Below are 23431 nucleotides of genomic sequence, written 5' to 3' on the forward strand. Positions count from 1 at the left end.
AGGAGCCCTTTAAGCGTTGGCTACAACCACTTCTCCCACTGCCCACAGATGCTTGGGCTCCTGCCAGCGATAGCGGCCGTCCCTCCCTCCCTGCTTCCCGCCCTCCCTCCTCCCTGGGGCTGGGACGAGTGAGCGGGGCTGCTGCAGAAACACGGTGCAGCCGCCGCGGGGACGGCACGAAGGCAGCAGTGAGGGAGACACCGGGTTGGTCCCACCGCGCCGGGTCAGCTCGGGAGGAGCCGCAGCGGGTGATGGAAGGGTCGAGCAGCAAGAAGCGGCGGTGAGCAGGGCGTGCGGGAGGGGCAGCCCCATGGGGAGTCGGTCACCGAAGGGGCTGGTGGAGCATGGAGGCTGCCGTCACCCTGCCCAACGCCTCCACTAACAGCAGCCAAGCCGGCAGCTCCCCGCACTCGCCGGCGGCCACCGGGCTCATCCTGCTGGCCGTGCTGGCCGTGCTGCTGGCCACGCTGGTGGGCAACGTGCTGGTGGTGGCAGCCGTCTCCACCAGCCGGGCCCTGCGCGCCCCGCAGAACCTCTTCCTGGTGTCCCTGGCCTCAGCGGACATCCTGGTGGCCGTCCTCATCCTGCCCTTCTCGTTGGCCAAAGAGGTGATGGGCTACTGGTACTTCGGCAGCCTGTGGTGCAGCCTCTACCTGGCGCTGGACGTGCTGCTGTGCACAGCCTCCATTGGGCACCTCTGTGCCATCAGCCTGGACCGCTACTGGGCCGTCACGCGGGCGGCACGGCTCAACCTGCGGCGCAGCCCTGGCCGCGTGAAGGGGATGATCGGGGCGGTGTGGGCCGCGGCCACCCTGGTGGCCTTACCGCCTCTGTTCAAGGCCCGTCCGCGGGCACGGCAGTGCGAGCTGATCGAAGAGACGTGGTACGTGCTGGCCTCCTGCATCGCCTCCTTCTTCGCCCCGTGCCTCGTCATGGTCACCGTCTACTGCCGCATCTACCGCCTCACCACGCGTCGCAGTGCCGCCATGCTCGCCGCCCGCCGTGGCTCAGCCCCGTGCCCCGGGGATGCCGACAGGAGGGCATCGTGGGCCGCAGCGCCCAACCGGCGGCACCGGAGCCAGCACCAGAGCGTGTCGCTGTGCCGGCGGCGGTTACTGCGGGTGCGGGAGAGGCGCTTCACCATCGTGCTGGCCGTGGTGATGGGGGCCTTCGTGCTCTGCTGGTTCCCCTTCTTCTTCACCTACAGCCTGGAGGCCGTGTGCGGGGAGGGGTGCCGCGTCTCCAAGCCCCTCTTCAGCTTCTTCTTCTGGATCGGGTACTGCAACAGCAGCCTCAACCCCATCATCTACACCATCTTCAACAGGGACTTCCGTGCCGCGTTCCGCAGACTCCTGGCTGCCCTGGTCCGACACGGCTCCTAGGGACCCCCGGGGGCAGCCACCCCACTGCACTGTGACAGAGATGGGGGATGGAGGGCCGTGCTGCTGGGGCTGAACTCAAGGTACTTCCAGAAGCGCAGGGCTTTACAGGGTGGTGAATTAAAAACAAGGCGGAATTGCACGCCCAGGGCTGGTGTCTGCATGCCAGGAGCACTCAGCTCCGCTCCTCTCCCAGGTCACCCCATCTATTCTCACTGTCTCTTTCAGCCATGGGTGACTTCTCAGCGGTGACACCTCCACTGAGTGCCAGCAACCTGTGCCACCCCACCCTGGCTGGATTTGCTGGTGACCGAGCAAATGCCGGCTCTGCTGCGTGCACATGGCCCTGAGTATCTTCTGGCACAAAGCACAGAGGCAGACCCTGCAGCTGCTGCGGGACCAAAGGCCCAGATGGCAACATCACCACCACTGGGCTGAGCTGCCCGTGCCCTGCAGCATCCCAGCACAGCCCAGTGCCTTTGCTGGGGCTCTCCGGGCTGTGCCCCCCAGCATAGTCCATGCCATGCTGCAGGAGTACCAGGGATGCCCCATCACCTGCTTGGGGCTTCAAGAAGAGACGTTGTTCTCTCCTGAGAGAGTGTAGAGGATGTTTCCACAGGGAAACACAGGGCATGAGGTGGCAGGGGGCAAATGTAGGGTGAAGACCGAGGGCAACCACATCCTCAGCGCCGGGCAGGCCAGGCCAGGCCCGCTGCTCCACACAGACACGCAGGGGTCAGAGGAGGCTCGGCTTCTCCAGCTTCACAGCTCAAAATAGAAAATCTCAAAACATTAAACTTTTGCTTGGCTAAAAACAGCCACCGGCGCCTGGGAGCCGGAGCCCGAGGAACGCCGGCCCCGGGCCAGCCCTGGGGTGCAGCAAGGGATGCGTGGCCCCAGTCAGGGCATGGCACGGCCCCACTCCCCGTGGGGATGCTACGGGACAGTCCCAGCACTGGCCCTGCCACGGAAGAAGCTGCCCTATCGGCACCGCCTGCTTCCCTCCCACAGCCAGCCTTAAGCCTTTGCACAATTAAACAGCACTTTGCATCTAAAAATACCCACGAACGTGATGGGGGCACGGCTGGTTCAGCTGGGGAGTGACGCTCAGTAACCCACTGTGACGGCCTGGACAGGTTGCTCTGTCCCCTTCCATTCAGGGTGCACAAAGGCAGCTTTTAAAGCAGCATCACCCTTATTGCTGCTCAGCTGCTGAGCAGAACTGCTGGGAGGGCTCCCCTGCGAGCGCTGATTATCCCTGCCTCCATCTATTACTTGCTCTTGCTGGAGCTGAATTGCCTCCTGTATTTTCAGGCTGTTTCTCACATTTGTCCAGATTAGCTTGAACGATTACTCCGTGCTGCAAGAAGCGTGGGCTTGCAGAGCTCTCCTGCAGCCTCAGCTCCTCTGCAGAGCCCAAAGCAGAGCCCCAGTTCCAGCAGCAGCAGGATGTCTGTGCCCAGCCTGATGGAAAACACCACTGAGGAGGAAACAAAGCTGCTGCCTATGGGATGCGCGTGCAAACAGATGCGTGCAGAGCTGTCGTGTTGGAGGCTCAGTTTAGGCGTGTGCCACCTTTAAAAGCAGAACAGCTCGGAAAGGGGGAAGCTCTCAGTGTGAGCCGAGCCGGGGACTGCCAGCAGAGCTCCTCGTTATCGCTGCAGAGCCATAACCCAGTGATGCAATGTCTGATCCCCAGCAGATGCTGGAGGATGCAGCAGACCGCAGGCATTACAAATTGCACAGGCAATGAGCGCTCACCATAATGCCTTATTATCGGGAGGAGATAATGAGAACAGGAACTGGTTCCTTCCTGCTTGCTGGCAGGGTGGCCTGGGCCGGCCTCCAGAGCACAGGCTGCAGGAAGGCTGCCATGCAAGGCACTGCTGGGGGGATAATGGGCAAGGGGGACACAGAGCACTGGGGAACTGCCTGCAGGCTGTGACTGCTTGGGGAGCAGAGCGGCAGGAGGCTGCCACACCGCGGCCTGCCTTCAGATGAACCCACGGCTGATGGAAGGGCAGCGGGAAAAGACCCCTGAGTCAACAGGGACAGAACCAGCGGGACCAGCACAACACCGAACCCAACAACCCATCCGCCATCTGCTCCGGCCCGCGCACAGCGCTGCGCTATAAGCAGCTTCTTGACCCCACCCCTAAGCCCTATCATGGCCCAGTTCGCCGAGGAGTGGCAGCTCTACAATCCAATCAGAAACCGTAATAGGCGGGACCCTAGTGTGGTGGGCGCAGCTACAGCTTGTCCAATCCTTGCTCGGCTCTGCCATGCGCTCTCTGACTGACACCTCCACCACCAATCAGCACTCGCTCCCGGCCCCGGACTGCGCTCCGCCAATGGCCGCCGCGTGACGCGCTCTTCTCTCTCTCCGTCCCGCCCCCTCACACCTCCGCCCTCCCAGGGCAGCGGCGCAGCGGAGGGGGCGAGGCTTCCTGGGGGGGAGCCGAACCAATGGGAGAGCGGCGCGGGAGGAGCGTGGGCAGGCATTGGTGGGTTGGGCCGCGGGGGGCGGAGCGTGGCGGCGGCGGCGGCAGCGGGGGGGGGGGGGCGGCGGCGGCGGCAGGGCTAGAGCGGAGCGGAGCCGGGCGGGAGGTGGCGGTGCCGCCCGGGCTCATGGAGCTGGAGAACATCGTCGCCAACACCGTGCTGCTCAAGGCTCGAGAAGGTGAGCGGTTTCCGAGCGGCGGGAGGCGTCCGAGGTGGGGGTGGCAGGCCCGGAGCTGGGAGGGCCGCGCTCCGTCCTGGGGCGGGGGTCAAGGCCTGCCCGGAGCCGCTGTGGGACGGACGCGCTGCGCCTCGGAGAGAAGCTGCCCTGCGGCTGCTGCCCGCGTCCTGCCCGTATCCTGCCCGCGTCCTGCCCGCACCGCTCCTCACGGGGGCAAAGAGGGGAAAAAAGTTCATTTTGGGCCGTCACGCCGCGCCGTGACCGCTGCTCCCCGCGCTGGGCTGAGCCGTGTGTCCGCGGCCCTGTGTCCGTGCGGGGCCTGGGTCGGGGCAAAGCCCGGCGGTGGTGCTGGAGGGACGTGGGGCCAGGAGCTGAGCTGCTCAGGGACACCTCGAGCGGCTGGGAGAGAACTGGGAGAGAACTGGGAGCTCCAGCACGCAGCAGGCTGGGGTCTGGCTCCAGCAGAGCAGTTCATTAGATCACATAAGGTGTTGGGGAAGCACGGCCCCTCTGTTGCTGTGGAAGGGCCACGCTGCGCAGCTGGCCAGGCTGAGTAGTTTCTGAGCCCGAGGGGCCCACTTAAATCCAGTTAGAGGGTTTTGGAGATTAGATTTGTGGGAGCAAAGAGCATTGAAATTAAATTTCCCTGGGCTGAGACCATTCTGAACTGCTTAGAAATCAGACTCGGTTCAGATACTTCAGGCGTGGAGGTTTTCAAGCAGCGAGAGGGAAATCCGACCGTTGCCATTGTGGTTTCGCTGAAGCCAAACCCAGACAAAACCAAACAGCAGCACTTGCAACTTCAGGACGTGAAACTCCTCTTGACCCGGAGCAGCCAGGAGTGCAGCTTCTGCAGTGCTGTGGTTGAAGCGGAGCGTGGGGCTGTGGGAGAGGTGTGGCACAGCTGCTGCCCTGCCTTCAGGTGCTCCTCTCTGCCTTGATGGAGAGTGCCCAGTGCGATAAGGCCTGTGCTCAGTGTGTGCCATCAAGGTGTGGGCAGCAGGATGGTGATTTCCCATGGAAGGATCTTTTCTCTGTTCCTTTTGTCATCTGGCTTGTGGCAGATGGGATGTGACCGGCCCCAGAACTGTGACAAGCTGTGGGTCAGGCCTGCCTCCCTTTTGTTGTCCTCAAATGGAGGGTTGCTGTGTGCTGCTGGGGCAGAGCTGCAGCTGTTTGCTGCGTTGCCTGCAGGGGAGCACAAGCTGCAGCTCCTCATCCTCAATGTGCCATGGGACGTAACTCTGCCTCCTCCTACACGTTCATGGAGAGTGCCTACACTCCTGTGCTCTCACCTACGGGTTGTCCCCGTCCTTGTTTGTGGCTGTGAGCTGTGGCTGACAAGGTGTCGGCGCTGCTGGTTTCTTCCACCCCTGCTTACCCTTGAGTCACTTCCTTCCTGAGTTGGAACAATCGTGCAGCCCAGCTGCCACGGGGGGCAGATGCAGCACAACCAGCCAGCGGTGCCAGGGCTTATGGCTGCAGCCATCCCGTCCCATCCCACCCCACTTACATACATGCCTGTAGTGTAGGTGCTGGAAACCCAGAGTGTGGGTACAGGGAACGTCTGAGGGCCGAATCACATCTATAGTGGGGGAAAGCATTATGAAACTGTTTCTCAAGAGCTGTTAAGTGGTGTTCTACAATGATTTCAGAGTGCTGTGCCTTTGGCCCAACTCAGCAGCAAAGTTTAACGCATTTCCAGAGTCGGGGGGGAGTTTTTGTGTTTGTTGGCACTGAGCAGGAGGAGCGCAATCCCTAGAGGTTGGCTGATCTGAGCCATCAGGCACGCAAGTATTCCAGTACTTAGGGTTTGCTATGATGTAAATGTTTTTGGTCTATCTAGGAGCTTTCCCACCCTTTCCTACAGCACTGGGCATTTACTCCAGCACCTGAAGATGGAATAATATCTAGTTGTTGGATCTTGCTTTTCTGAGGCTGGCTTATCTCTGTAGAACAGTGGGAGTGTCCCCACTTCACAGGTGGGAAACTGAAGTGATGAGCCTGGGGCAGTGCGGTGAGTTGTCTGTGGAGCTGGGATTAGAGCAGGAATTCCTGTCTTCCAGCTTCGTGTCCTTTCTCTGAGAGCCCCTCCCTGCAGTAAGCAATCAGTCTGGAATGAGTAGGTGGCATGAATCTTAACTACAGCAAGAAACTGGCAGTGAAGAGCTTCACACCAAGCACGGTTTGGCCTCAAAAGGGCCTGGGAGCCAAGGCACAGAGCAACCTGTGGCTGTAGGCACTCCTCCCTCTACCGTGCTTTTCCCATCTTAAATATGAATGACTGAAATGTCCAGAGGAAAGACCTCACTGTCATTGCTTTGTTCTGCCTTTTGAACAGCCGGACCAGTCAGTCCTTCCATTTCCTCTGGCGGTCAGCTGAGGCTCCAGCATTCCCGTCCTTCTGGCTGGCAGGCAGTGATACCTCTTGGTGCTGTCCAGGCTTCTGGTGCAACAAGATTCATCTGCAGTCGGACATCCCTCATTCATAACTCATCCTACCAAATCTGTGTGCCCTGCAGGTGGAGGCGGAAACCGGAAAGGCAAGAGTAAGAAATGGCGCCAGATGCTGCAGTTCCCACACATCAGCCTCTGCGAGGATCTTCGGCAAGCCCTTGGTGAGCAGCAGGGCTCTGGTGCTGGGCTGTGGGGCAGGCGTGTGGCTGTGACCTGTCAGATCACAGGTGGTCTGAATGCAGGTGAGCCGTGGGAGGGTCAGAGGAGGGTAATAGGGCACAAGTCCTGGGCAAGAGCACACAATTTAGAGTGCAGGGAAGGAACAGTGGGCAGGTAAGTCACAGCTGCATGGCACTTGCTGTTGATATACCCACAAACCTTCTAGATGGTGAGAAGATTCAGTAGAGATATATACATCCTTCTCTGCGCAAACAAACCTGCCCATTGCTGTGAGCATTGCTCAGGAGTGCCTTTGCATTAATTACAAATGTCCTGCTAACATCTTCCTGTTCCCTTGGCTGATGTCCAGCCCTATGCTCCAGACCTCAGCTTCTACAACTAAAGCAGCAACTTTACTTGAGCAGAATTGGGTTCTGGCTGTGCAGTACGGATGAGGGTTGTGCAGCTGAGTAGGGCTTGGTCTATGATTTTAATTCTGCACTTTGTACTCTTCGTGATTTTAATGTTTGTGCAGCAGGTTTGGTCCTGACATCGTATAAGATTGTTTGAGGAGTTGACTTGTAAGGTGAGAGTGATCTGTTTTCTGGGAGGGGGAGAGCTTGTTTTAGTTGTCACTCCATATTCATCTGCCAGCTGGAGAGTGGCACAGTGTTGACTTTGTTTCAGAGCAGGTGTCACTAAGCTGACTGGGTTTGGGATGTGTCTGCAACCCCAGTCCCAAGTTCTGCACTGTGCAGGTGTTCCAGTTCCTGGTACAAGGTCCTGGTACAAGGTCCTGGAAGTCACTCAAAGTGGTTCCGTTTGAAGGCACGTGGGACCACAGCACTTGAAATAACAACCTCCATCATCCAGATTATAACTTCCAAGCCCACAACACCCAGTTCGGCTGCTTCGTGCTGGGTACCATTTCCCTGGCTCTTTCCACAGCCACTGCAGTCAGCTGGAAACTGCAGCCGTGATACTGGGACGTTCTGCCTCACTGGAGCAGGTCCTGAGCGTTGAGTTGCTTCTGGCATGGGCTGTCCTCTTTGCAGCCACCCTTCTGTAGGTGTCATGATCTGTTTTCCAGCATTGATGTTCGTCTTTGTTATGCTGTCCATTTGCTGGTGATGAATGCTGTACTCCATCTCCATTGTCCCACTGTCCCGTGATGCTGTGGAGGTGCCTCCCAGCCTCTGCTGACACCACTCATGCCCAGTTCCCCTTGCAGGGCCATGAGGGCAGTGCTCTTGCAGGTGGTGGCTGCCTTGTTTGGTTTCCCTCCAGGAGAGGTATGCCCAGTCCCTGTGTGCTGGTGGCTTTGTTGTCCCCTGGCAGGCAGACAGTGGTGTGTTCAGTTCCTGTTGCAGAGGCTGAGCAGGGTTTCCAGTGTGGTGGTGCTGCAGCGGAATTAGGTTTATGTGCCCTGACTGCAGAGAGCAGCCTAGTGTGTGCCTGGGCAGCAGCAAGGTGACCAAAACCCCCAGTCTCGCTGTCAGCAAGCTCCCATCCTCTACAGCAGTGGGGAACTCCTTCCCCTGCAAATGAGTAAACCAGCTGGGGCAGCCAGGCTGGTGAAGCAGCCCCCATCTTCAGCGTGGCCCCTCCACACTTGCACCACCAGGAAGCCACAGCTTCCTCAGGAGAAGCTGCTGTCCGATGGGGGGAAGCCATCAGCACCTAGCACCAAGGAGCACCAAGACCCCAGGGCAAGGTGAGGCGTAGAACTGGAGGTGCTTCGGATAGTCAGAGGTGTTTGTGCCTGATTCAGAAGACTTTGGGAAGATGGGTAGGAAGAATCATTTAGGGGAAACCAAGTTCCAGGGGGGGCACTGGGACCTGACTGCAGATAGGTGGCTGTTCCATGGAGCAGAGATGTGTGATGGTGATGTGCAGCATTAATGGGACATGGCTGGAAATGGTTCCCCCCATGTTGGCGCCTCTGCTTTCAGCAGGCTTTGTGAAGCAGAGTGATTTGTGAGAGTCATCAGAGCAGCCCTTGGCCTGGGAGTTCTGCTTTAAAACAAGTTCAGTGCGTTCCATAGGGCCCAGGGAAAGTTATGTATCTGGTCACCATGGAGAGGAGGATCAAGAAGAAAACCTCAAGCCAAGCAGGAGATACCGAGATCCATTGCTCAAAACAAGATGGGGACACTGCACAGAAGACCAGTTCAAATCTCTGTTAGGGAAAACCTTCCATAAAGGGTCATAAAAGCTCAGCCTGTGGCTTCTTGTCTCAGCTGGGTGCATTTTTGTCTCCTGGGAGCCTCAGACTGGTGGAGCCCCTGAGCGGCCAGAAGGTTCACTGCTGCCTAGGGCTGGGAGGAGGGCTGCAGATGCTTCATGGGGCTGACAGTGTGTGATCTCCACGTTTTCAGAGCGAGACTACTACAGCCTGTGTGAGAAGCAGCCCATCGGGCGCATGCTGTTTCGGCAGTTCTGTGAGACACGGCCTGAGCTGTCACGCTGCGTCAAGTTCCTGGATGCTGTGGTAAGAGCAAAGCTTGTCAGGCTTCCTTGGGAAGGCAGGGATGTTCTCGGCATCCTGGGCACGGTTCAGTTGACTCTGGGTGTCCAGGTTATTGCCAGGTACTTCTGGGCAAGGAAGTTTTCCTGTGAGTTGCAGTTTCTCTGAGATAGGGCTGGGCCTTTGCTTAGGGAGGTGTTTGCCAGAGATCTGGTTCTCCAGGAAGGCACAGGGTTGTGGTACCTGGGCAGGGTGTTGCTGCTGTGCAGCTGTTGCCTGGTAGCAGGGCCTGGTTCCCAGCTGGGCCTGCCCCTCACCGTGTTTGCTTTTTGCAGGCTGGGTACGAAGTGGCTCCAGATGAGAAGCGGAAGGAATGCGGGCAGCAACTGATTGAAAAGTACTTGAAGCCAAAGGTGAGTGAGAGGGCTGTGTGTGCTGCCTGCAGTGGTAGAACAGCCAACAGTTGTCATTACCCATGTCCTGCTGCAGTTCTGAACAGGATCATGAGAGCAAAGTCCACCTTATCTTGAAGCAGATGAGCACCTGTGTGCTGTTCCTGTGGCTTCTCCTTCCTGACAGGACCCCTGGGCTCTGCCCCCCACTGACTCGGTCCCTTTGTCCCCAGAGTGAGGACCATGTGCCTGAAGTCCCCTCCCAGCTGGTGGATGCTTGTTGTGAGAGGCTGGAGCAGGAACCTTCCAAGGAGCTATTCAAGGAATCCACTAAGTGAGTTGGAGGGCTGGGGCAATCCTGCAGCTGCGTCACAACACAGTGCTGGTTGCTGCAGCCAGCTCACCTCATCCACTCCCTTCCTCCAGGACATTAAAGACTGATGCCAGGACTGGGGCTGTGCAGGATGGGACCTAGGTATTTTGGGGCTAGCAATGTGCAACACAGCTCCGGGAATCCAAGGAGTTCCCATGGGCTCTGGGAGCCACAAGCTGCTGCAGTAACCTTTGCCACTCAGTTTGTCGTGGGTCTGAGCTGCCATTTGGGAAGATACCATTCCAAGGAAGCCTCAGAGGCTGGCCGTGCTATTTCTAGTTTTGTGCCTGGATCTGGTGGGCACCCATTGTGTAGAGCTGACTGCAGCAGTTTAAGTGCCAGCTGTCCTCTCCTGCTGGCCACAGATGTGGCTGTTGTGGCTAGATCATGGTAGCTGTTGCTACAGCAATCTAAGGTCACTTCTGTTCCCTGAGCTCATCACAGAAACGGTGTCCGAGGTCATGGCTCCGGGTGTGAAGAGGAAGCTGTTAGGCAAACCGGGCTTACAGCCCCCACCCCTGTGAACAGTAGCAGCAGCACGTTGCCTAATCGAGTGCAGGGCTGTGGCAATGAGTTTGCTGCAGTCTTCTGGGGAACGTTAGCTCTGTGTGTGGTAACTGGTGTCGTCTGAATGCAGAGCCTCCGGGCTGGGCCCTGCCTTCTCTTGGCAGGCTCTGAAAGGGGAAGAGCCCATCCGCTTCGCCTTGATGCGTGTCTCCAGTCTAGACGCTAAGTCTAAGGCTTTCTATTCCGCTGGGCAGGCCTGGCACCAGTCTCTGAGGCAGTTAGCTCTAAGGCAGGATCCCCTGTGGCCTTTTGTGCTGGATATTCATCTGAAACTGAACAACTCAGTGCCTGGTACTGAATGTTGCTAGTAGCTTTCAGCAACTGATTACAGTCTTGTGCATGCATTTGCCCAGTGAGGGGCAATTGCAAAGAGACCTATCGCCCCCCTTTGTCCCACAGCCATGGCTGCTGCTGAGAGGCCACAATTATCAGTGCCGGTCCCACAGAAGGCAGTCCCAGGGTGCTGTCTTTGTCACAGTTGTGCCTCCAACGCACCTTCCTTTTGGATCAAGACTTAGCACAGAGGGTGGGCTTTAGTGCCGGGGCTGTGCAGGGCGCGTGGGTGATTCAGTGCAGCACGGTGCTGGGTGAGGGGATGGCAAAGCCACGGGGCTCCTGGGGCTCCTCACCTCCTGCGCTGTGGCTGTGAGCAGCTCTCAGCTGCCTTGCTGGCTCTGTTCTCTCTTAGGCTTATCCACGACTACCTGAGTGTGGCTCCCTTTGCTGACTACCTCGACAGCTTGTACTTCAACCGCTTCCTGCAGTGGAAATGGCTGGAACGGTAACATCCTGTGGCATCGCTGGGAGTCCTGCACCCTGCAGCACTTGGGCTGCCTGAGGGGTCCCTTGAGCTCCTCCCCTGCTGGGATATGGGCCTGGCCTTTGTACTTCCTTTCCTTCAGGGACCTCTGTTGGCACAAGGAGCCTCTACTGGCTGCCCTACCCTTGCTTGCTTGCAGGGAAGCAGGTTCTGCTTGAACAGGGGTTTCACAGTGACCCACAGACTCTCATGCCAGGGTGTGGGGATGGTTTGACTTTCAGCCCCTGTTCTTTTCCTGTTTTCATCTCACAACAGTTTCCTTTACTCCATAGGCAGCCAGTGACCAAAAACACTTTCCGCCAATACCGTGTGCTAGGCAAGGGTGGTTTTGGAGAGGTGAGTGGCCAACATTTCCTCTGTATTTAGCGTGGGTAGGCGGGGTGCTGCAAGCTGCTCCAGCACTTGGAGGCAGGTGCTACTGGCTGTGGAATATTTCTGAGATGTTCGTCTGGGCTCTGTGCCGGACACTTCTGTTCTTTGGGCATTGCATTATCATAGTTCCCTTTTGATAGACAAGAGCTCCCATCTTGCAGACATGGGAGGTGCAGGAGGTGGTTGCACGGAGAAGGCAGCATGTATTTTGTGGTGCCTGAGTTGAGAATAATTTTCTCCCCAGTCTCTTGACAGAGGGAACAGCAGTCCTGAAAACTGCTGGTCTTTCAGGCTTCCTTTTGTTTCTAGAGTGGCCTTCTGTTTTTGCAGGCTCCAGCCTGCTCCTGTGACACTTTGAGATGTTGCTATTCCTTGTGGTTCTTGCTCACCTCAGGATGGGGCTGAAACCGGGACAGTTTTCACCTTTCTGTGCCTCACTCCAAGAGGAGAGCCTAGACCCACACTGGAAACAGCAGTGGGAAGGTGCTGAGCCTTGTCTCCCACTCCAGGTTTGTGCCTGCCAAGTGCGTGCCACAGGGAAGATGTATGCCTGCAAGAAACTGGAGAAGAAACGGATCAAAAAGCGGAAGGGAGAAGCCATGGCCCTGAATGAGAAACAGATCCTGGAAAAAGTGAACAGTAGGTTTGTAGTAAGTACATAGGAATTGCTCTCACTTTGCTGCAGTGGTTGATTCTTCCCACAACCAGCTGGCCTGGCTCTTCTGTGCTCCTCACACTGTGTGGAAAGGCAGGAGCAGACCCTGCCTATGGAGCAAGGTCCTGGTTGCCAGGCTGGGGTCTGGCAGGACCTCCCACTGCCTCCACAAAACGACCTAAATGCCTCCAGACTGCCAAATGGGCTGTGTGCTGGATAGCTCTCTCCCTGGTTATGCAGAGTTTTGAACAGTCTGAAACCTCCCTCTACAAAATATTCATCAAATGGTGCCCCAGGGTTGCTGCTGGGTGCTTCTTGCCCCCAAAGGGGAGCAGTTGTGGCTCAGGGAGATGAGCATCCTTCCTGTCTGAGGAAAGCTGGGGGTATACAGGGGATACTGGGTACTTCCAGATCCTCCCCGGGTTTGAAAATCCACCGTTCCCTCTACAAAAGCCCATCCTATTGCTGCCCATATCCTGGCTTCTTGGGTGACAGTGCCCATCAGAATGTGGGTGCCTCCCTCTTCCAGCTGTGTCTTCTAACGGCCTTTCTGCCCTGAATTGCAGGTGAGCTTAGCCTATGCATATGAAACTAAAGATGCTCTCTGCCTAGTGCTGACCCTCATGAATGGAGGGGACCTCAAGTTCCATATCTACCACATGGGAGAAGCTGGCTTTGAGGAGCCCCGAGCAGCTTTTTATGCTGCTGAGATCTGCTGTGGCCTTGAAGACTTGCACCAGGAGAGGATAGTGTACAGGTATGTGCTGCCTGGCCCCAGCAGGGGCACTGGCTGCAGGAGCAAGAACGTTTCTGCTGCCCTTACCAGCACAGCTGGGACTGTCTGCTCAAGAAAATAAGTTCAGGCTTGAAAGCAGCATAGAGCTGGGTAAGAGGGGATCAGGATCGGGAAGCTGATCTCAGAGGAGACGCAGAAAAAGGCATAGCTTAGCTACCTTGTGCTGGTGAAAGATTACTAATAGGATGCGAGTGCTTGTGATTGCCTCAGGAAATGCACTTGGGTGTTCAGCTTCACAACCAGTATTGACGCTCTGCTCCTCTCTTGTGTGGCCTACCTTATCTGGAGTTCTGCACCTGAGAAGAAGGAAGTAAACAGGCTCAATGCCTCCTGGTGGAGGGCTGAAGGTTGTTCTGTCTGGGAGGGCGATCTTACAGGGCTAATTCCAGGATGGGGTCTTCCTACAGCAGAGCATTGCATCCCTCTGCTGTTTACCTGTGACTTCTTGAGATGTCACCAATCCCAGTGTCCTTTGCTTTCATTGTTGATCAAGTCTCTTCCTTCCTAGGGATCTGAAGCCTGAGAACATATTACTGGATGATCATGGTGAGTGCAGAGCCTAGGTCCTTTTCCCTTCCTATGCTTGAATCAGAGTTGCTCTGAGTTCATGGCAGCTTCAGATATCGTCCCATGATTTTGATTTGTTATCTTGTGCCCTCCTCTGTGCAGGTCACATTCGTATCTCAGATCTGGGGCTGGCTGTGCATGTGCCTGAGGGCCAAACAATCAAGGGACGTGTGGGAACAGTTGGCTACATGGGTAAGGAGTGATCCTGGTTTCATTAAAAAGTAGCCTCTGATTCCACTGTACTGCACTGCACCGTACTCTCCCTGACCTCACATTTTCCTCACTCCTGCTTCTGTATAGCTCCAGAGGTGGTGAAGAATGAGCGCTACACATTCAGCCCAGACTGGTGGGCACTGGGCTGCCTGGTGTATGAGATGATTGAGGGACAGTCCCCCTTCCAGCAGCGCAAGAAGAAGATCAAGCGGGAGGAGGTGGAGCGGTTGGTGAAGGATGTGCAGGAGGAGTACTCGGAGAAGTTCTCACCGTGTGCCCGCTCCCTCTGCACCATGGTACGAGTGAAACCCTGTCCCCTATCACCTCTTTGCACACAGCAGCCGGACATCAGGACTGCTCCCTGTAAAGGCACAGAACCAGGGCTGCTGCTGCCTGAAATGCTCTGCCTGGAATGCTGATTTCCTTATGTTACAGCTCCTGTGCAAAGACCCTCTGGAACGCCTGGGCTGCCGAGGAGCAGGGGCTAGGGAGGTGAAGGAGCACCCTCTCTTCAAGCACCTCAACTTCCGGAGGCTGGAAGCGGGCATGCTGGATCCACCCTTTAAGCCAGATGTGAGTCCCTATCCACCTCCTCACCTCTTCAGTCACTGTTGCTGTCAGGGGGAGAAGGAGCCCTGCATTGGCTCACCTGAGGAGATGGGGTCCATCTTTCTTTGTTTCTGGGGCTGCTGCTCTGGCCATTCACCTGAGGGTGGGCTGCTGGTCACAAGTGGGTCTTACCAGTACTCCCTGCCTGGCAGAACAGAGCTCAGGCAAGCAGGTAGAAGGGGCTCATGCTTGACCAGTATCCAAGTTGTTTCAGTGGGTGTTACCACTGCAGCCTAGCATTAGAGCAATGTTTGTGCTGTTCAGCCCCAGGCCATCTACTGCAAGGATGTTCTGGACATCGAGCAGTTCTCCACAGTGAAAGGAGTGGAACTGGAGCCCACAGACAATGACTTCTACCAGAAGTTTGCCACAGGAAGCGTGCCCATTCCTTGGCAGAACGAGGTGGGTGGGAACTAGCATGTACACCTTTTGTGCAGGACAGGTCTTTGCCCCTGCTTGTGCTCACTGTGGCTGGGCGCAGTGTCCCACAAGGCAGGCAGCAGGAACACTGCTGCCCTTGCTCTCTGCTGGGCCCTCAGTGACAGGCTTTGTGTGGCAGTTGCTGCAGCCATTTTTGCCCTCTTCCAGATGATAGAGACAGACTGTTTCAAGGAGCTGAATGTGTTTAGCACAGATGGCACGGTGCCCCCAGACCTGGACTGGAAAGGGCAGCCTTCACCACAGCCCAAGAAAGGGTTACTCCAGCGCTTCTTCAGCAGACAGGTAAGAGTGCACGCCCAGTATTTCTTGCACAGCCTTGAGCCCTCTCTCCTTGATGCAGAACGGTCAGGAAGGTGGGAATGTAGGGGCAGCAGATATGAGTCCCCCTGCAGGGCTGAATCCCAGAGCTCTTGGGGAGTCCTATGCAAGGCTGCAAGGAGCCAACCCTTGCCTGGCTGACATTCACATTGCTGCATGTTGAGGGGGCTGGTATGGAGTGTCCTGGCTAAAATTGCTGCAGTTGCATAGAGAGTGATGCTGCTGACGGCACTAAAATAGCAAGTCTTCTCCCTTCCTACATGAATAATACCATCCCTGAAGAAGACCTTCATCTTGCTGTGGTCTTTACAGGCTCTGGGGATCCCTTGAACATTTCTACTAGGCCTTGAGCAGACAGAGAGAGCAGTGCTTTCTAGGGATGAGGAGAACAGAAGCATCGTGCATCTGCTGTGCACTTGCATGCCTGTATGTCTCCTCTGGGCCAGAACAGTATTTGCCTTCTTTCTAGGACTGGCAAAGTCTGGGCTGCTGCCTCAACAGCTGCTAGCAGCTGTGGCACTCGAGCACGGTTGGCTCTGGCCTGCCCTGGACCCATTCCCAGTCACCCAGTGCTGCCTCTGACTTCCCTGTCAAGTTCCCATTTGTGCTTAACTGTTCAGCTTGCTGGGAGACACGGCTCTTCTGAAGGCAGGCAAGACCTGCACAAGGACGGGCTGCCTCAGGCAGGGACTGAGCTGTGATTTGCCACGTTTTCTCTTTCCAGAGGTGAGCAGTCTCTCCTGGCTGCTCTGCTCAGGGAAATACCTGGTGGCCCACGGACATGGCGAGATCTGGGAAAGAGGAGTGTTATCCTTCAATGCCTAACCCCTTCCCCCAGCAGAGCACAAGCTGTTTGTTGTTCTAACTGCCCCCTGAGCCACTAATCCTGCTCCCTGCTCTTGCTGCCTTCCCCGCTGTTGGGGAAGCTTTACCCTCAGCTTGAGCCAAAGCTGCCCCTATACTGCTGCAGCTGGGAGCTCTGTTCCCAGGGGGCTGTGAGAAGGCCAGGGTTCCCTTCTCTCCTCTCTTTGGATGTCCTGGATACACAGAAGAGTTGAGACACTGTGAAGAGTTTGGCATTGTCCCATGCTCGGGCTCCCTCCCCAGGGCTTCAGCTGCTTTCTGTGACCTGATGAGTCCAGAGTAGGGCAGATTGTATGCGCTGGCACTGAGCTGTCTCCCTGGGTGGCTGTAGCCTGTGGAGCCCATCTTCCTTCCAGCTTCTGAGCCAGTCAGCTATGCACTCACCAGTATGTCTGCTAGGAGCTGAGTCCCAAGGTGCAGCTTTGTTTCTCTGCCAGAGGGCAGCTGCAGACCAGGTTGTGACTGTGCTTTACCCTCTGCTTGCTGTGCTCCTCTCTCCCTCTCCCTCGTTGCCCCTCTGACTTCAGGACTGTTGTGGGAACTGCAGCGACAGTGAGGAAGAGCCGACCCGGCTGTAGAGCACAGCCTGTTCTCCTCTTGCCTCTCCGGGTGCCCAGAAGAACAACAGCCCACCCTGAAGGACAAGGTAGCAGTGGCCCCACGAGGTGGATTTGTTTACAGCTTTACATGTCTTTTTCTGAAGACCACGAGGATGGCTCCAGCGCTGGCAGCAGCACTTGGCACCTCTGGCTGTGGGTGAGCCATCGTCCCCAGGACAGAACTGTGGACGCTTCTGAGTGCTGCTGGGGATGGTGCTGCTGCTGCCCACCAGCTGTCACTCCCTTCTGGGGCCAAGGGCAGGAGGGAGGGATTGTGCTGGTGTGGGCCGAGCCCAGGCTGGAGCAGCTCTGTTGACACATTCCACAGTGTCGAAGCGGCACTGCAGGTTTGGTGTATATTTATATATGTCAGTCTGTACATATCACATGTCAGTTTTTAATCTATAGGTGGGGGCCTGCGCTGCCCCCACTCTGTCACAGGCACAAATGTCCTCCTATGGGGGGAGTGACAGTCCCAGCTACATACCAGGGAGTTCTGGGCAGAGGCCTTCTGTGCCTTGAGGTGCCTAAAGCATCTTTCCTGGACCTTTCTGGCCCTGCTGAGGTGTCCCTGGCTCCGGAGGAGTCCATTGCTCAGCCCTGAGGCACGGGAGAATGCTATGCCAAAGCATCTCCCTTTGCATCCTGGCAGCAGAGCAGCATCACTGCCTCATCCCTGCTTCCCTGCCTGCTGGAGCCTGCTTTCTCCTGCCTTGCCTCTCACGTGCTGCCAGCTCCTGGGCACCGATCCTGGCCTCTTCAGCCTACTGGCAGCCTGCCTTGCAGCACAGCAGGACATGGCCACTCCCCCAGCACCTGCCGGAAAGCTGGACCTGAGGGATAGCCCTGACCCTGCATGCTGCAGGATTGCCCCAGCACGGTCCCACCAGCTCTGCTGGCTTGCTGGGGATGCAGGCAGGCCCCAGGCCTGGCGTGGTTTAGGTGGCTGTGCTCTTGAGGTGCAAAGCTGTGACAGAGGGGACTGTGCCTTGCCCAGGGCTGTGGCCAAGTGGGAGCAGGGCCAGACCACAGGATCCAGCTGAGCTGTGTCTGAGGGCAGAGCTTTGGTATAGGAGCCTGAGCCTCCAGGGGGTCCTGTGTGTCCCCGAGGAGCTCAGCCTGCCTCTCCTGCCTCTGTCCTCCATGTCCTGTCCTGTCTTGTGCATACATGTCCCAGCTGTGTTCCTAGCAATAACTGGTCTTGTGTGTGTGTATGTGTGTGTACGTGTGTGTGCTGCTGCCCTGTGCTCGTTCTGAGCCAGGCCCCAGGGCAGGGCTGAGCACCAACTTGGACCTGTGGTATCATTTGCTTGCCTTGCACTAAAGTTTGAAAGTATTGACATTTTTAACCTTTTGTTAAGTGTAAGATTTGCTGTGCCTGGTGCTGCTGGGTCAAGGTGGGAGGAGCCAGCAGGGTGAGCAGCATCGGGCTCCTTGTATTTTGGGTAGAGCTGTGCTTATGGTGGAGACCGCAGATGATCCTCTGGCTTCTGCAGGGCAGTTTGGGTCATCGTAAAGGGCACAATGGGCACAAAACCTCCCACCACTGATTGTCCAAGTGTGTGTGCTGCCATCCCCTTTGGAACACGGCCACAGGGCAGCCCTGGAGCTGACCACAAGTCAACCAAGTGCTGCTCTCTGTCTCCTTATGTGGGGGGACAGCAGCTCCAAGGTCTCCACACCCTGCAGATGTACACCCAGCTTGGGGCCAGCACGGCTGCCAGGAGGGGATGCAGGGGGGACCCCTGGGCTGGGGCCACATGGGGTGAGGTGGTTGGTGGGCTGGGAGCCCAGTGCTGGTAGCAGGGCTGGTGGTGGCCTCGTGCACAGCGCAGGGTGGCCGAGCACAGCTGAGCAGGGATGAGAATAGCAAGTAGGGAGCGGTAGCTAGGGAACAGTTGCCATGGGAGCAGGCCGAGGAGGAGTTCTCACACTCGGAGGGGGCATCTTGGGGTAAAATCCAGGAAATTTCTGCAGCCCTGCAAAAAAACGAAGGCATGGTGGGGGGTGGGGGGAGCTGCACCCATGGGAAAGGCTGCTGCTGCTGCCTGGCACTGCCTGGCCTGCAGCACACAGGCACAGAGTCCTGGGGTCGCAGTTTGTTGGTGGGCGCTGTGGCTCTGCGGCAGGGCTGGGGCACTGAGTGGCCCGCAGAACCACAAACACACACACACAGTGCTTGGCCTTGACCAGCAGCATCTCAGACACACTGACTGGGGGTCCCTTACCCCCATCTACGTGCTCACAGGTGGGAGCAGCGTACAGCAGCGCCCGCGTTGCTGCGCAGCACCCTGGAAATGGCCCGACCCGGCGAGCCGGAGCCAAGGAACTGAACCCCGCGTGAGCCGGGGGCCGGTGAGGGGCTGTGGGGTGCCCGGTGTCCTGCCCCGAGCCGTGGGGTGGTGGAGGAGCGCCGAGCACGATTTTCAGGGGTGAAGGATGCTCTCAGCTGTTGCCCGGGCAACGGCTCCTCCTCCAGCCCACCATGTGGCTCAGGGAGCGCTCCCCCGCCTGCCTTCCCCCCCCCAACCCCCCCCCCCCAGCCGCCGCCGTGGGGAAGGCAGCTCCCGGCCCCGGGGCTGGCGGGGCCGCGGGCCCGGCTCCCAACGCGACACCGGCGCCCGCCGCCCACCACCCGCCCTCGGCCTGTCCTGACGATGCCCGCCGTGTCCCGCGCCTCGTCTGTGACCGCGGGGAGCCTCCCGGCCCCGCCGCCCACCCCCGGCGCTGCCCTGCGTCCGCCGAGCCGCGCCGCGCCGTGAGAGCCGCCGCAGTCGGGATCCGGCGAGGTGAGTGGCGGCCGCAGCGATGGGGAGCGCGGGGACGACGCCGGCACGGCCTCCCTGAGCGCCCGCCGCTCCCGGCCCCCGGCCAGCACGGAGGAGGCTTGTCCTTCCGGCCGGGCCGTGCGCGACAACGCGCTCCTTGTGCGGCGCCCACGGGGAGGAAGCGGCGGTGCTGTCACGGCCGTGCGGGCGGCCCCGCGTTGTGTCACCGCCTCGTGCTCGGATCTGAGCGGCCGGAGGGCGCCGTGGCCTCGTGCTGCCGCCGCGTCCCCGAGCCCACGCTGCCGTGCGCCCAGCCGAGCCACGCGGAACCGGGCAGCGCCCGGGCACGGTGACGGCAGAGCTCTGCCTCGGGGCGGCCGTGACGGCGGCTCGGACGTGCCGTGGGAGAGCTGCCCACAGCCCCCGGTGACAAAGGGACACGGCGGGGGGACGGCGCTCGGGTGCGGTGAGGGGGCGGAGAGCCCTCAGCTCCCGGTGCTAAGTCTGACCCTGGAGCCACGCTGGCACCCCCCGCCCGTCGCAGAGGCCGCCATCGGCCACCGCGGGTCACACGGCGGTGGGGGGGGGGGGATGGCCGGGGCGGCTGCAGCCGTGCCGCCGCTGTCCTCGCGTGACCGTCACCGCGGATGTGAGCTGACACCCCTCGGCCACCGCCCCGGGGCGACGGCACCGACACCGGACGGCACCGCCGAGCTCCGCGCCGCGCGGCTCACGCGGGGCTCCCGGCACCCCCGGCGGGATCTCCGGGCACCGCGCTCCGGTCCACGCGCCCCCTCCCGGCCCCGGTCGTTCCCCGCCGGTGGCCGCGGGTCCCGGGGCGGAGGCGCGGGGGGCTCCGCCGGGTCCCTCCCCGAGCCGAGGGCGGAGCGGAGCGGCGGGGCGGGAGCCCGGGCGGGGCGGCGCGCGGCGGCGGCGGCGGCGCGGGAGCGCTCACCGGAGACAAAGGCAGCGCCGGGAGGCGGCGGCGGCGCCGCGCACCGGGCGCGCACCGGGACCTCCCGCTCCTCCGCCGCCGCCGCCGCCGCCCTGTGGAGCCGCCGCCCGCTGCCTGAGCCACGTGCGCCGCCGCCGGTAACGGGAGCCGCGGAGGGAGCGGGCGCGGCGCCCCCGCCTGTTGCGCGGCGGGGAGGGGAGCGGGGCCGGGGCGGGGGCGCGCGGGGCCGTCGGCACCGGGAAGCGGAGGTGGAGGGAAGCGCCCCCGCCCCGGCGGAAACGCGCGTTCCCGGTGGGTGGGGGAGGAGGAGGAGGACCGACGGACGGACGGGGCCGCCGCGCCCGGCACCGGCAGCGGGGAGGTCCCCGCCGGGTATCCCCATCCCACCGCCCGCCGGCATCGCGCGGGGACGCGCCGGGCACCGGGGCCCAGGCCGGGGTCAAAGGGGGACGAGGCGGGTCTGGCCCGGTTCCCGCTGCCCGGCGCTCCCGCTCCGCACCGAGGGAGCCGCGTGGGTGTCCCCGGCCCCCCCAGAGCAGCCCGCACCGCCGCTGCCCGAACAGCCCCGGCCCCGACATTCCCTCCTCCCCGCTGCGCCCGCCCCCGCTCCCAGCAGCTGCCATCTCTCGCCGTTCCCGGCCCTGTCACCGTCGCTGCCCCCTGCTCTGGTGCAGCCGGGTCCGGCGAGCTGCGCCCGCACCGCGCTGCCCTTAAGCCGGCATCGCCACCTCGCGCTTCCCGAGCAAGGGGGGCTCTGCTCCCCCAAAACGCAGCTCTGCCCCCGCGGCGGAGCAGTGGAGCAGCGAACAGGGATGGAGCGTGGTTCCCCAGCCCCTTCGTTCCCCTTCCCTCCTTCCTTCCGCCATGGTTCGGCCCTCTGGCCTCGCTGCTCTGCCCGCTTCCCCTCCAGCTCCCCGGCACGCCGTGTCCCCGCTGCGGTCCCTTTGCTGGACACACCGGCTGTGCTCCGTGCCGCCCGGGGACCCTTTGCTGAGCGGAGGCACGTGGCACCGCCGTACTCTCCCTGTCCTCGGCTGCTGCTCCGGCGCTCGCGCACCTCTCCGCTCCCCCACTGTGTTTTCTCCCACACCGTGATAATAATAATCCTGACGGGTGCTTACGTGCCAGTCTGCCAGCACCCATGGGTGCTGCCGGCTGCCGTGTGCAGCCCCCCCTGGGTGCAGCGCTCAGCTGAAGGTGACCGAGCTGCCAGCCTGCCTACAGTGCCGTGCCGAGGTGACGGTCCTAATGCCACCTCTACCCAGATGTCCCTAACGCTGCCACGTGCCCCCTCAGCCACAAGGCCACCAATGGCTGTGGTGTGTGTGCTCCCATGTGCTGCAGCTGCTCCTCTCCTCCCTGGGGCGCCCCATGGCACCCTATGGGCACCTTACGCAGCGCTGTGACACGGCAGCCAGCACTTGGTAGCCGTATATTTGGGATGCATCAGGCAGGAGGATGACACGTGGCCTGGAGGGCATCGAAGGCATCAGTCTCCTGCTCCAGGTGCCCAGCCACGGCAGGGTGTATGCTGGGGAGATACGTAGGGGGTGTGTGGGGCCAGGCACGGCTGCACGTGTGGAGCGAGTCACCATGGGAACGCTCACGCTGGTGTCCATCTCGTTGCAGGGTTTCCCCTGACCCTGTTGGTCCCGTCCCAGCAATGGGAAGTGGCTGGGCTGGGTGCCGCGCCATCCCTGTGTCCCCCCGCCTGACCCACGGCCCCATGGCGAGGACGGAGCCCTGACGGCGTGTGCCCACAGGCCAGGAGGAGACGGCGGTGGGCACGGCATGGGGAGGCCATCGGCCGCCTTGAGCGCATCGGCCCTACCGCCACCCTGAGCACCCCGACCCCAACCCCGAGGGCAGGGAGAGGCGGGGGCCTCCCGCACGGACCGGCGGCGAAGATGGTGATGTCCCAGGGCACCTACACCTTCCTCACCTGCTTCGCCGGCTTCTGGCTCATCTGGGGGCTCATCGTGCTGCTGTGCTGCTTCTGCAGCTACCTGCGGCGGCGCGTCAAGCGGCAGCAGGAGGAGCGGCTGCGGGAGCAGAGCCTGCGTGCGCTGGAGCTGGAGCCGCTGCACTACGAGGGCTATGGGGGCAGCCCCCCCGGCATGGCCGTCCCCCACCGCCTGCGCCTGGAGCCCCACCACCATCACCACCACCACCACCACCCCCACATCCCACCCCCCCGGCCCTGGAGCTGCCGGCACGGTAAGGAGCGGCCGCGGAGCGCGCGTCCCCCCCAGTGGGGAGCACGGCGGTACGGGGGCCACGCTGACGCCGAGGGGGGGCTTTACCCGGCAGAGTCGGACCTGTCGAAGCCGCCGTGCTATGAAGAGGCGCTGCTGATGGCCGAGCCCCCCCCACCCTACAGCGAGGTGCTGATGGACACGCGCGGGCTCTATCGCAAGATCAATGCGCCCTTCCTGAGCCACGAGCGGCTGGAGAAGCAGGAGCAGCCCCCCAGCTACAAACCCCTCTTCCTGGACACCGGCTACGGCTCCGCGCTGCACCTGCCCCGCTCAGCCAGCCCCGGGCCGGCCTGCCCGGACCTCTACCTGCAGGCAGAGTGCTCCCCGCGCATGTTCCCCAGCTGGACGGACTCGGAGCTCAGCAGCAGGGACACCTTCGAGCCGGGGCCGTGGCACCTCCCAGTCTCCATGCCCCTGTTCGGCAGGACTACGGCCGTGTAAGGGAGGGGCCGCAGCCACCCAAGGGTGCCCCTCTGAATGAGGGCGCTCGGCTGCCCTCCGTGGGTACCCCATCCCCGGCGCGGGCCATCGCCGCCAGCGCGGAAGGGGCTGGTTCCCCCTCTCGCCCCCACCTGTCATCCCCTGCTGGCACCCCCGCGGCCGGGGGGGGCTCGGAGCCGGGCTCGGACTCTGCTCTGTTTCTTATTTTGTTTGTTACAGTTTGAGAATAAAAGTTTGTGGATCCGGCTCGTCTCGGATCCATCGCCACGCAGGGCAGAAGG

At 60.4% G+C, this 23431-nt stretch overlaps 3 protein-coding genes across 6 annotated transcripts; all 3 read left to right on the forward strand.

Annotated features, from left to right (window-relative positions):
- The first annotated feature begins 344 nt into the window (after positions 1-344).
- On the forward strand, positions 345-1382 carry LOC140258081 (alpha-2Db adrenergic receptor-like). Its single transcript, XM_072348023.1, has one exon. It carries the CDS (start codon positions 345-347, stop codon positions 1380-1382), a length of 1038 nt encoding a protein of 345 aa, XP_072204124.1.
- Positions 1383-3938: 2556 nt separating this feature from the next.
- GRK6 (G protein-coupled receptor kinase 6) lies at positions 3939-18077 on the forward strand. 2 transcript variants are annotated; one of them, XM_072348675.1, is made up of 16 exons: positions 3939-4059; positions 6582-6677; positions 9054-9166; positions 9478-9555; positions 9768-9868; positions 11163-11255; positions 11567-11630; positions 12176-12316; positions 12888-13078; positions 13626-13663; positions 13787-13876; positions 13985-14193; positions 14333-14470; positions 14771-14908; positions 15095-15229; positions 15990-18077. In XM_072348675.1, the coding sequence occupies exons 1-16, from the start codon at positions 4008-4010 to the stop codon at positions 15993-15995; spliced, it is 1683 nt and encodes a 560-aa protein (XP_072204776.1). In that variant the 5' UTR covers positions 3939-4007; the 3' UTR covers positions 15996-18077. The 2 variants fall into 2 exon arrangements, with proteins under 2 accessions (XP_072204776.1, XP_072204775.1); XM_072348674.1 differs by having other exon boundaries at positions 16657-18077.
- A 1174-nt stretch (positions 18078-19251) lies between these two features.
- PRR7 (proline rich 7, synaptic) lies at positions 19252-23396 on the forward strand. Of its 3 annotated transcripts, XM_072348678.1 has the most exons (3): positions 19256-19517; positions 22081-22668; positions 22762-23396. In XM_072348678.1, exons 2-3 carry the CDS (start codon positions 22359-22361, stop codon positions 23148-23150), a joined length of 699 nt encoding a protein of 232 aa, XP_072204779.1. In that variant the 5' UTR covers positions 19256-19517; positions 22081-22358; the 3' UTR covers positions 23151-23396. The 3 variants fall into 3 exon arrangements, with proteins under 3 accessions (XP_072204777.1, XP_072204779.1, XP_072204778.1); XM_072348676.1 differs by having other exon boundaries at positions 19252-19517; positions 22081-23396; XM_072348677.1 differs by lacking the exon at positions 19256-19517 and adding an exon at positions 20434-20588 and having other exon boundaries at positions 22081-23396.
- The last annotated feature ends 35 nt before the right edge of the window (positions 23397-23431 follow it).

The sequence above is a fragment of the Excalfactoria chinensis genome, chromosome 13, assembly GCF_039878825.1.
Source record: "Excalfactoria chinensis isolate bCotChi1 chromosome 13, bCotChi1.hap2, whole genome shotgun sequence".
NCBI classification, from domain to species: domain Eukaryota; kingdom Metazoa; phylum Chordata; class Aves; order Galliformes; family Phasianidae; genus Excalfactoria; species Excalfactoria chinensis.

Excerpts from the sequence above, each read along its gene's own strand:
- GRK6 (XM_072348674.1), top strand. The coding sequence starts at position 4,008 with ATGGAGCTGGAGAACATCGTCGCCAACACCGTGCTGCTCAAGGCTCGA. Across the intron at positions 9,556-9,767 it reads AAAAGTACTTGAAGCCAAAG|AGTGAGGACCATGTGCCTGA; the intron begins GTGAGTGAGAGG and ends CTTTGTCCCCAG. Across the intron at positions 11,256-11,566 it reads CAGTGGAAATGGCTGGAACG|GCAGCCAGTGACCAAAAACA; the intron begins GTAACATCCTGT and ends TTTACTCCATAG.
- PRR7 (XM_072348676.1), top strand. The coding sequence starts at position 22,359 with ATGGTGATGTCCCAGGGCACCTACACCTTCCTCACCTGCTTCGCCGGC.
- LOC140258081 (XM_072348023.1), top strand. The coding sequence starts at position 345 with ATGGAGGCTGCCGTCACCCTGCCCAACGCCTCCACTAACAGCAGCCAA.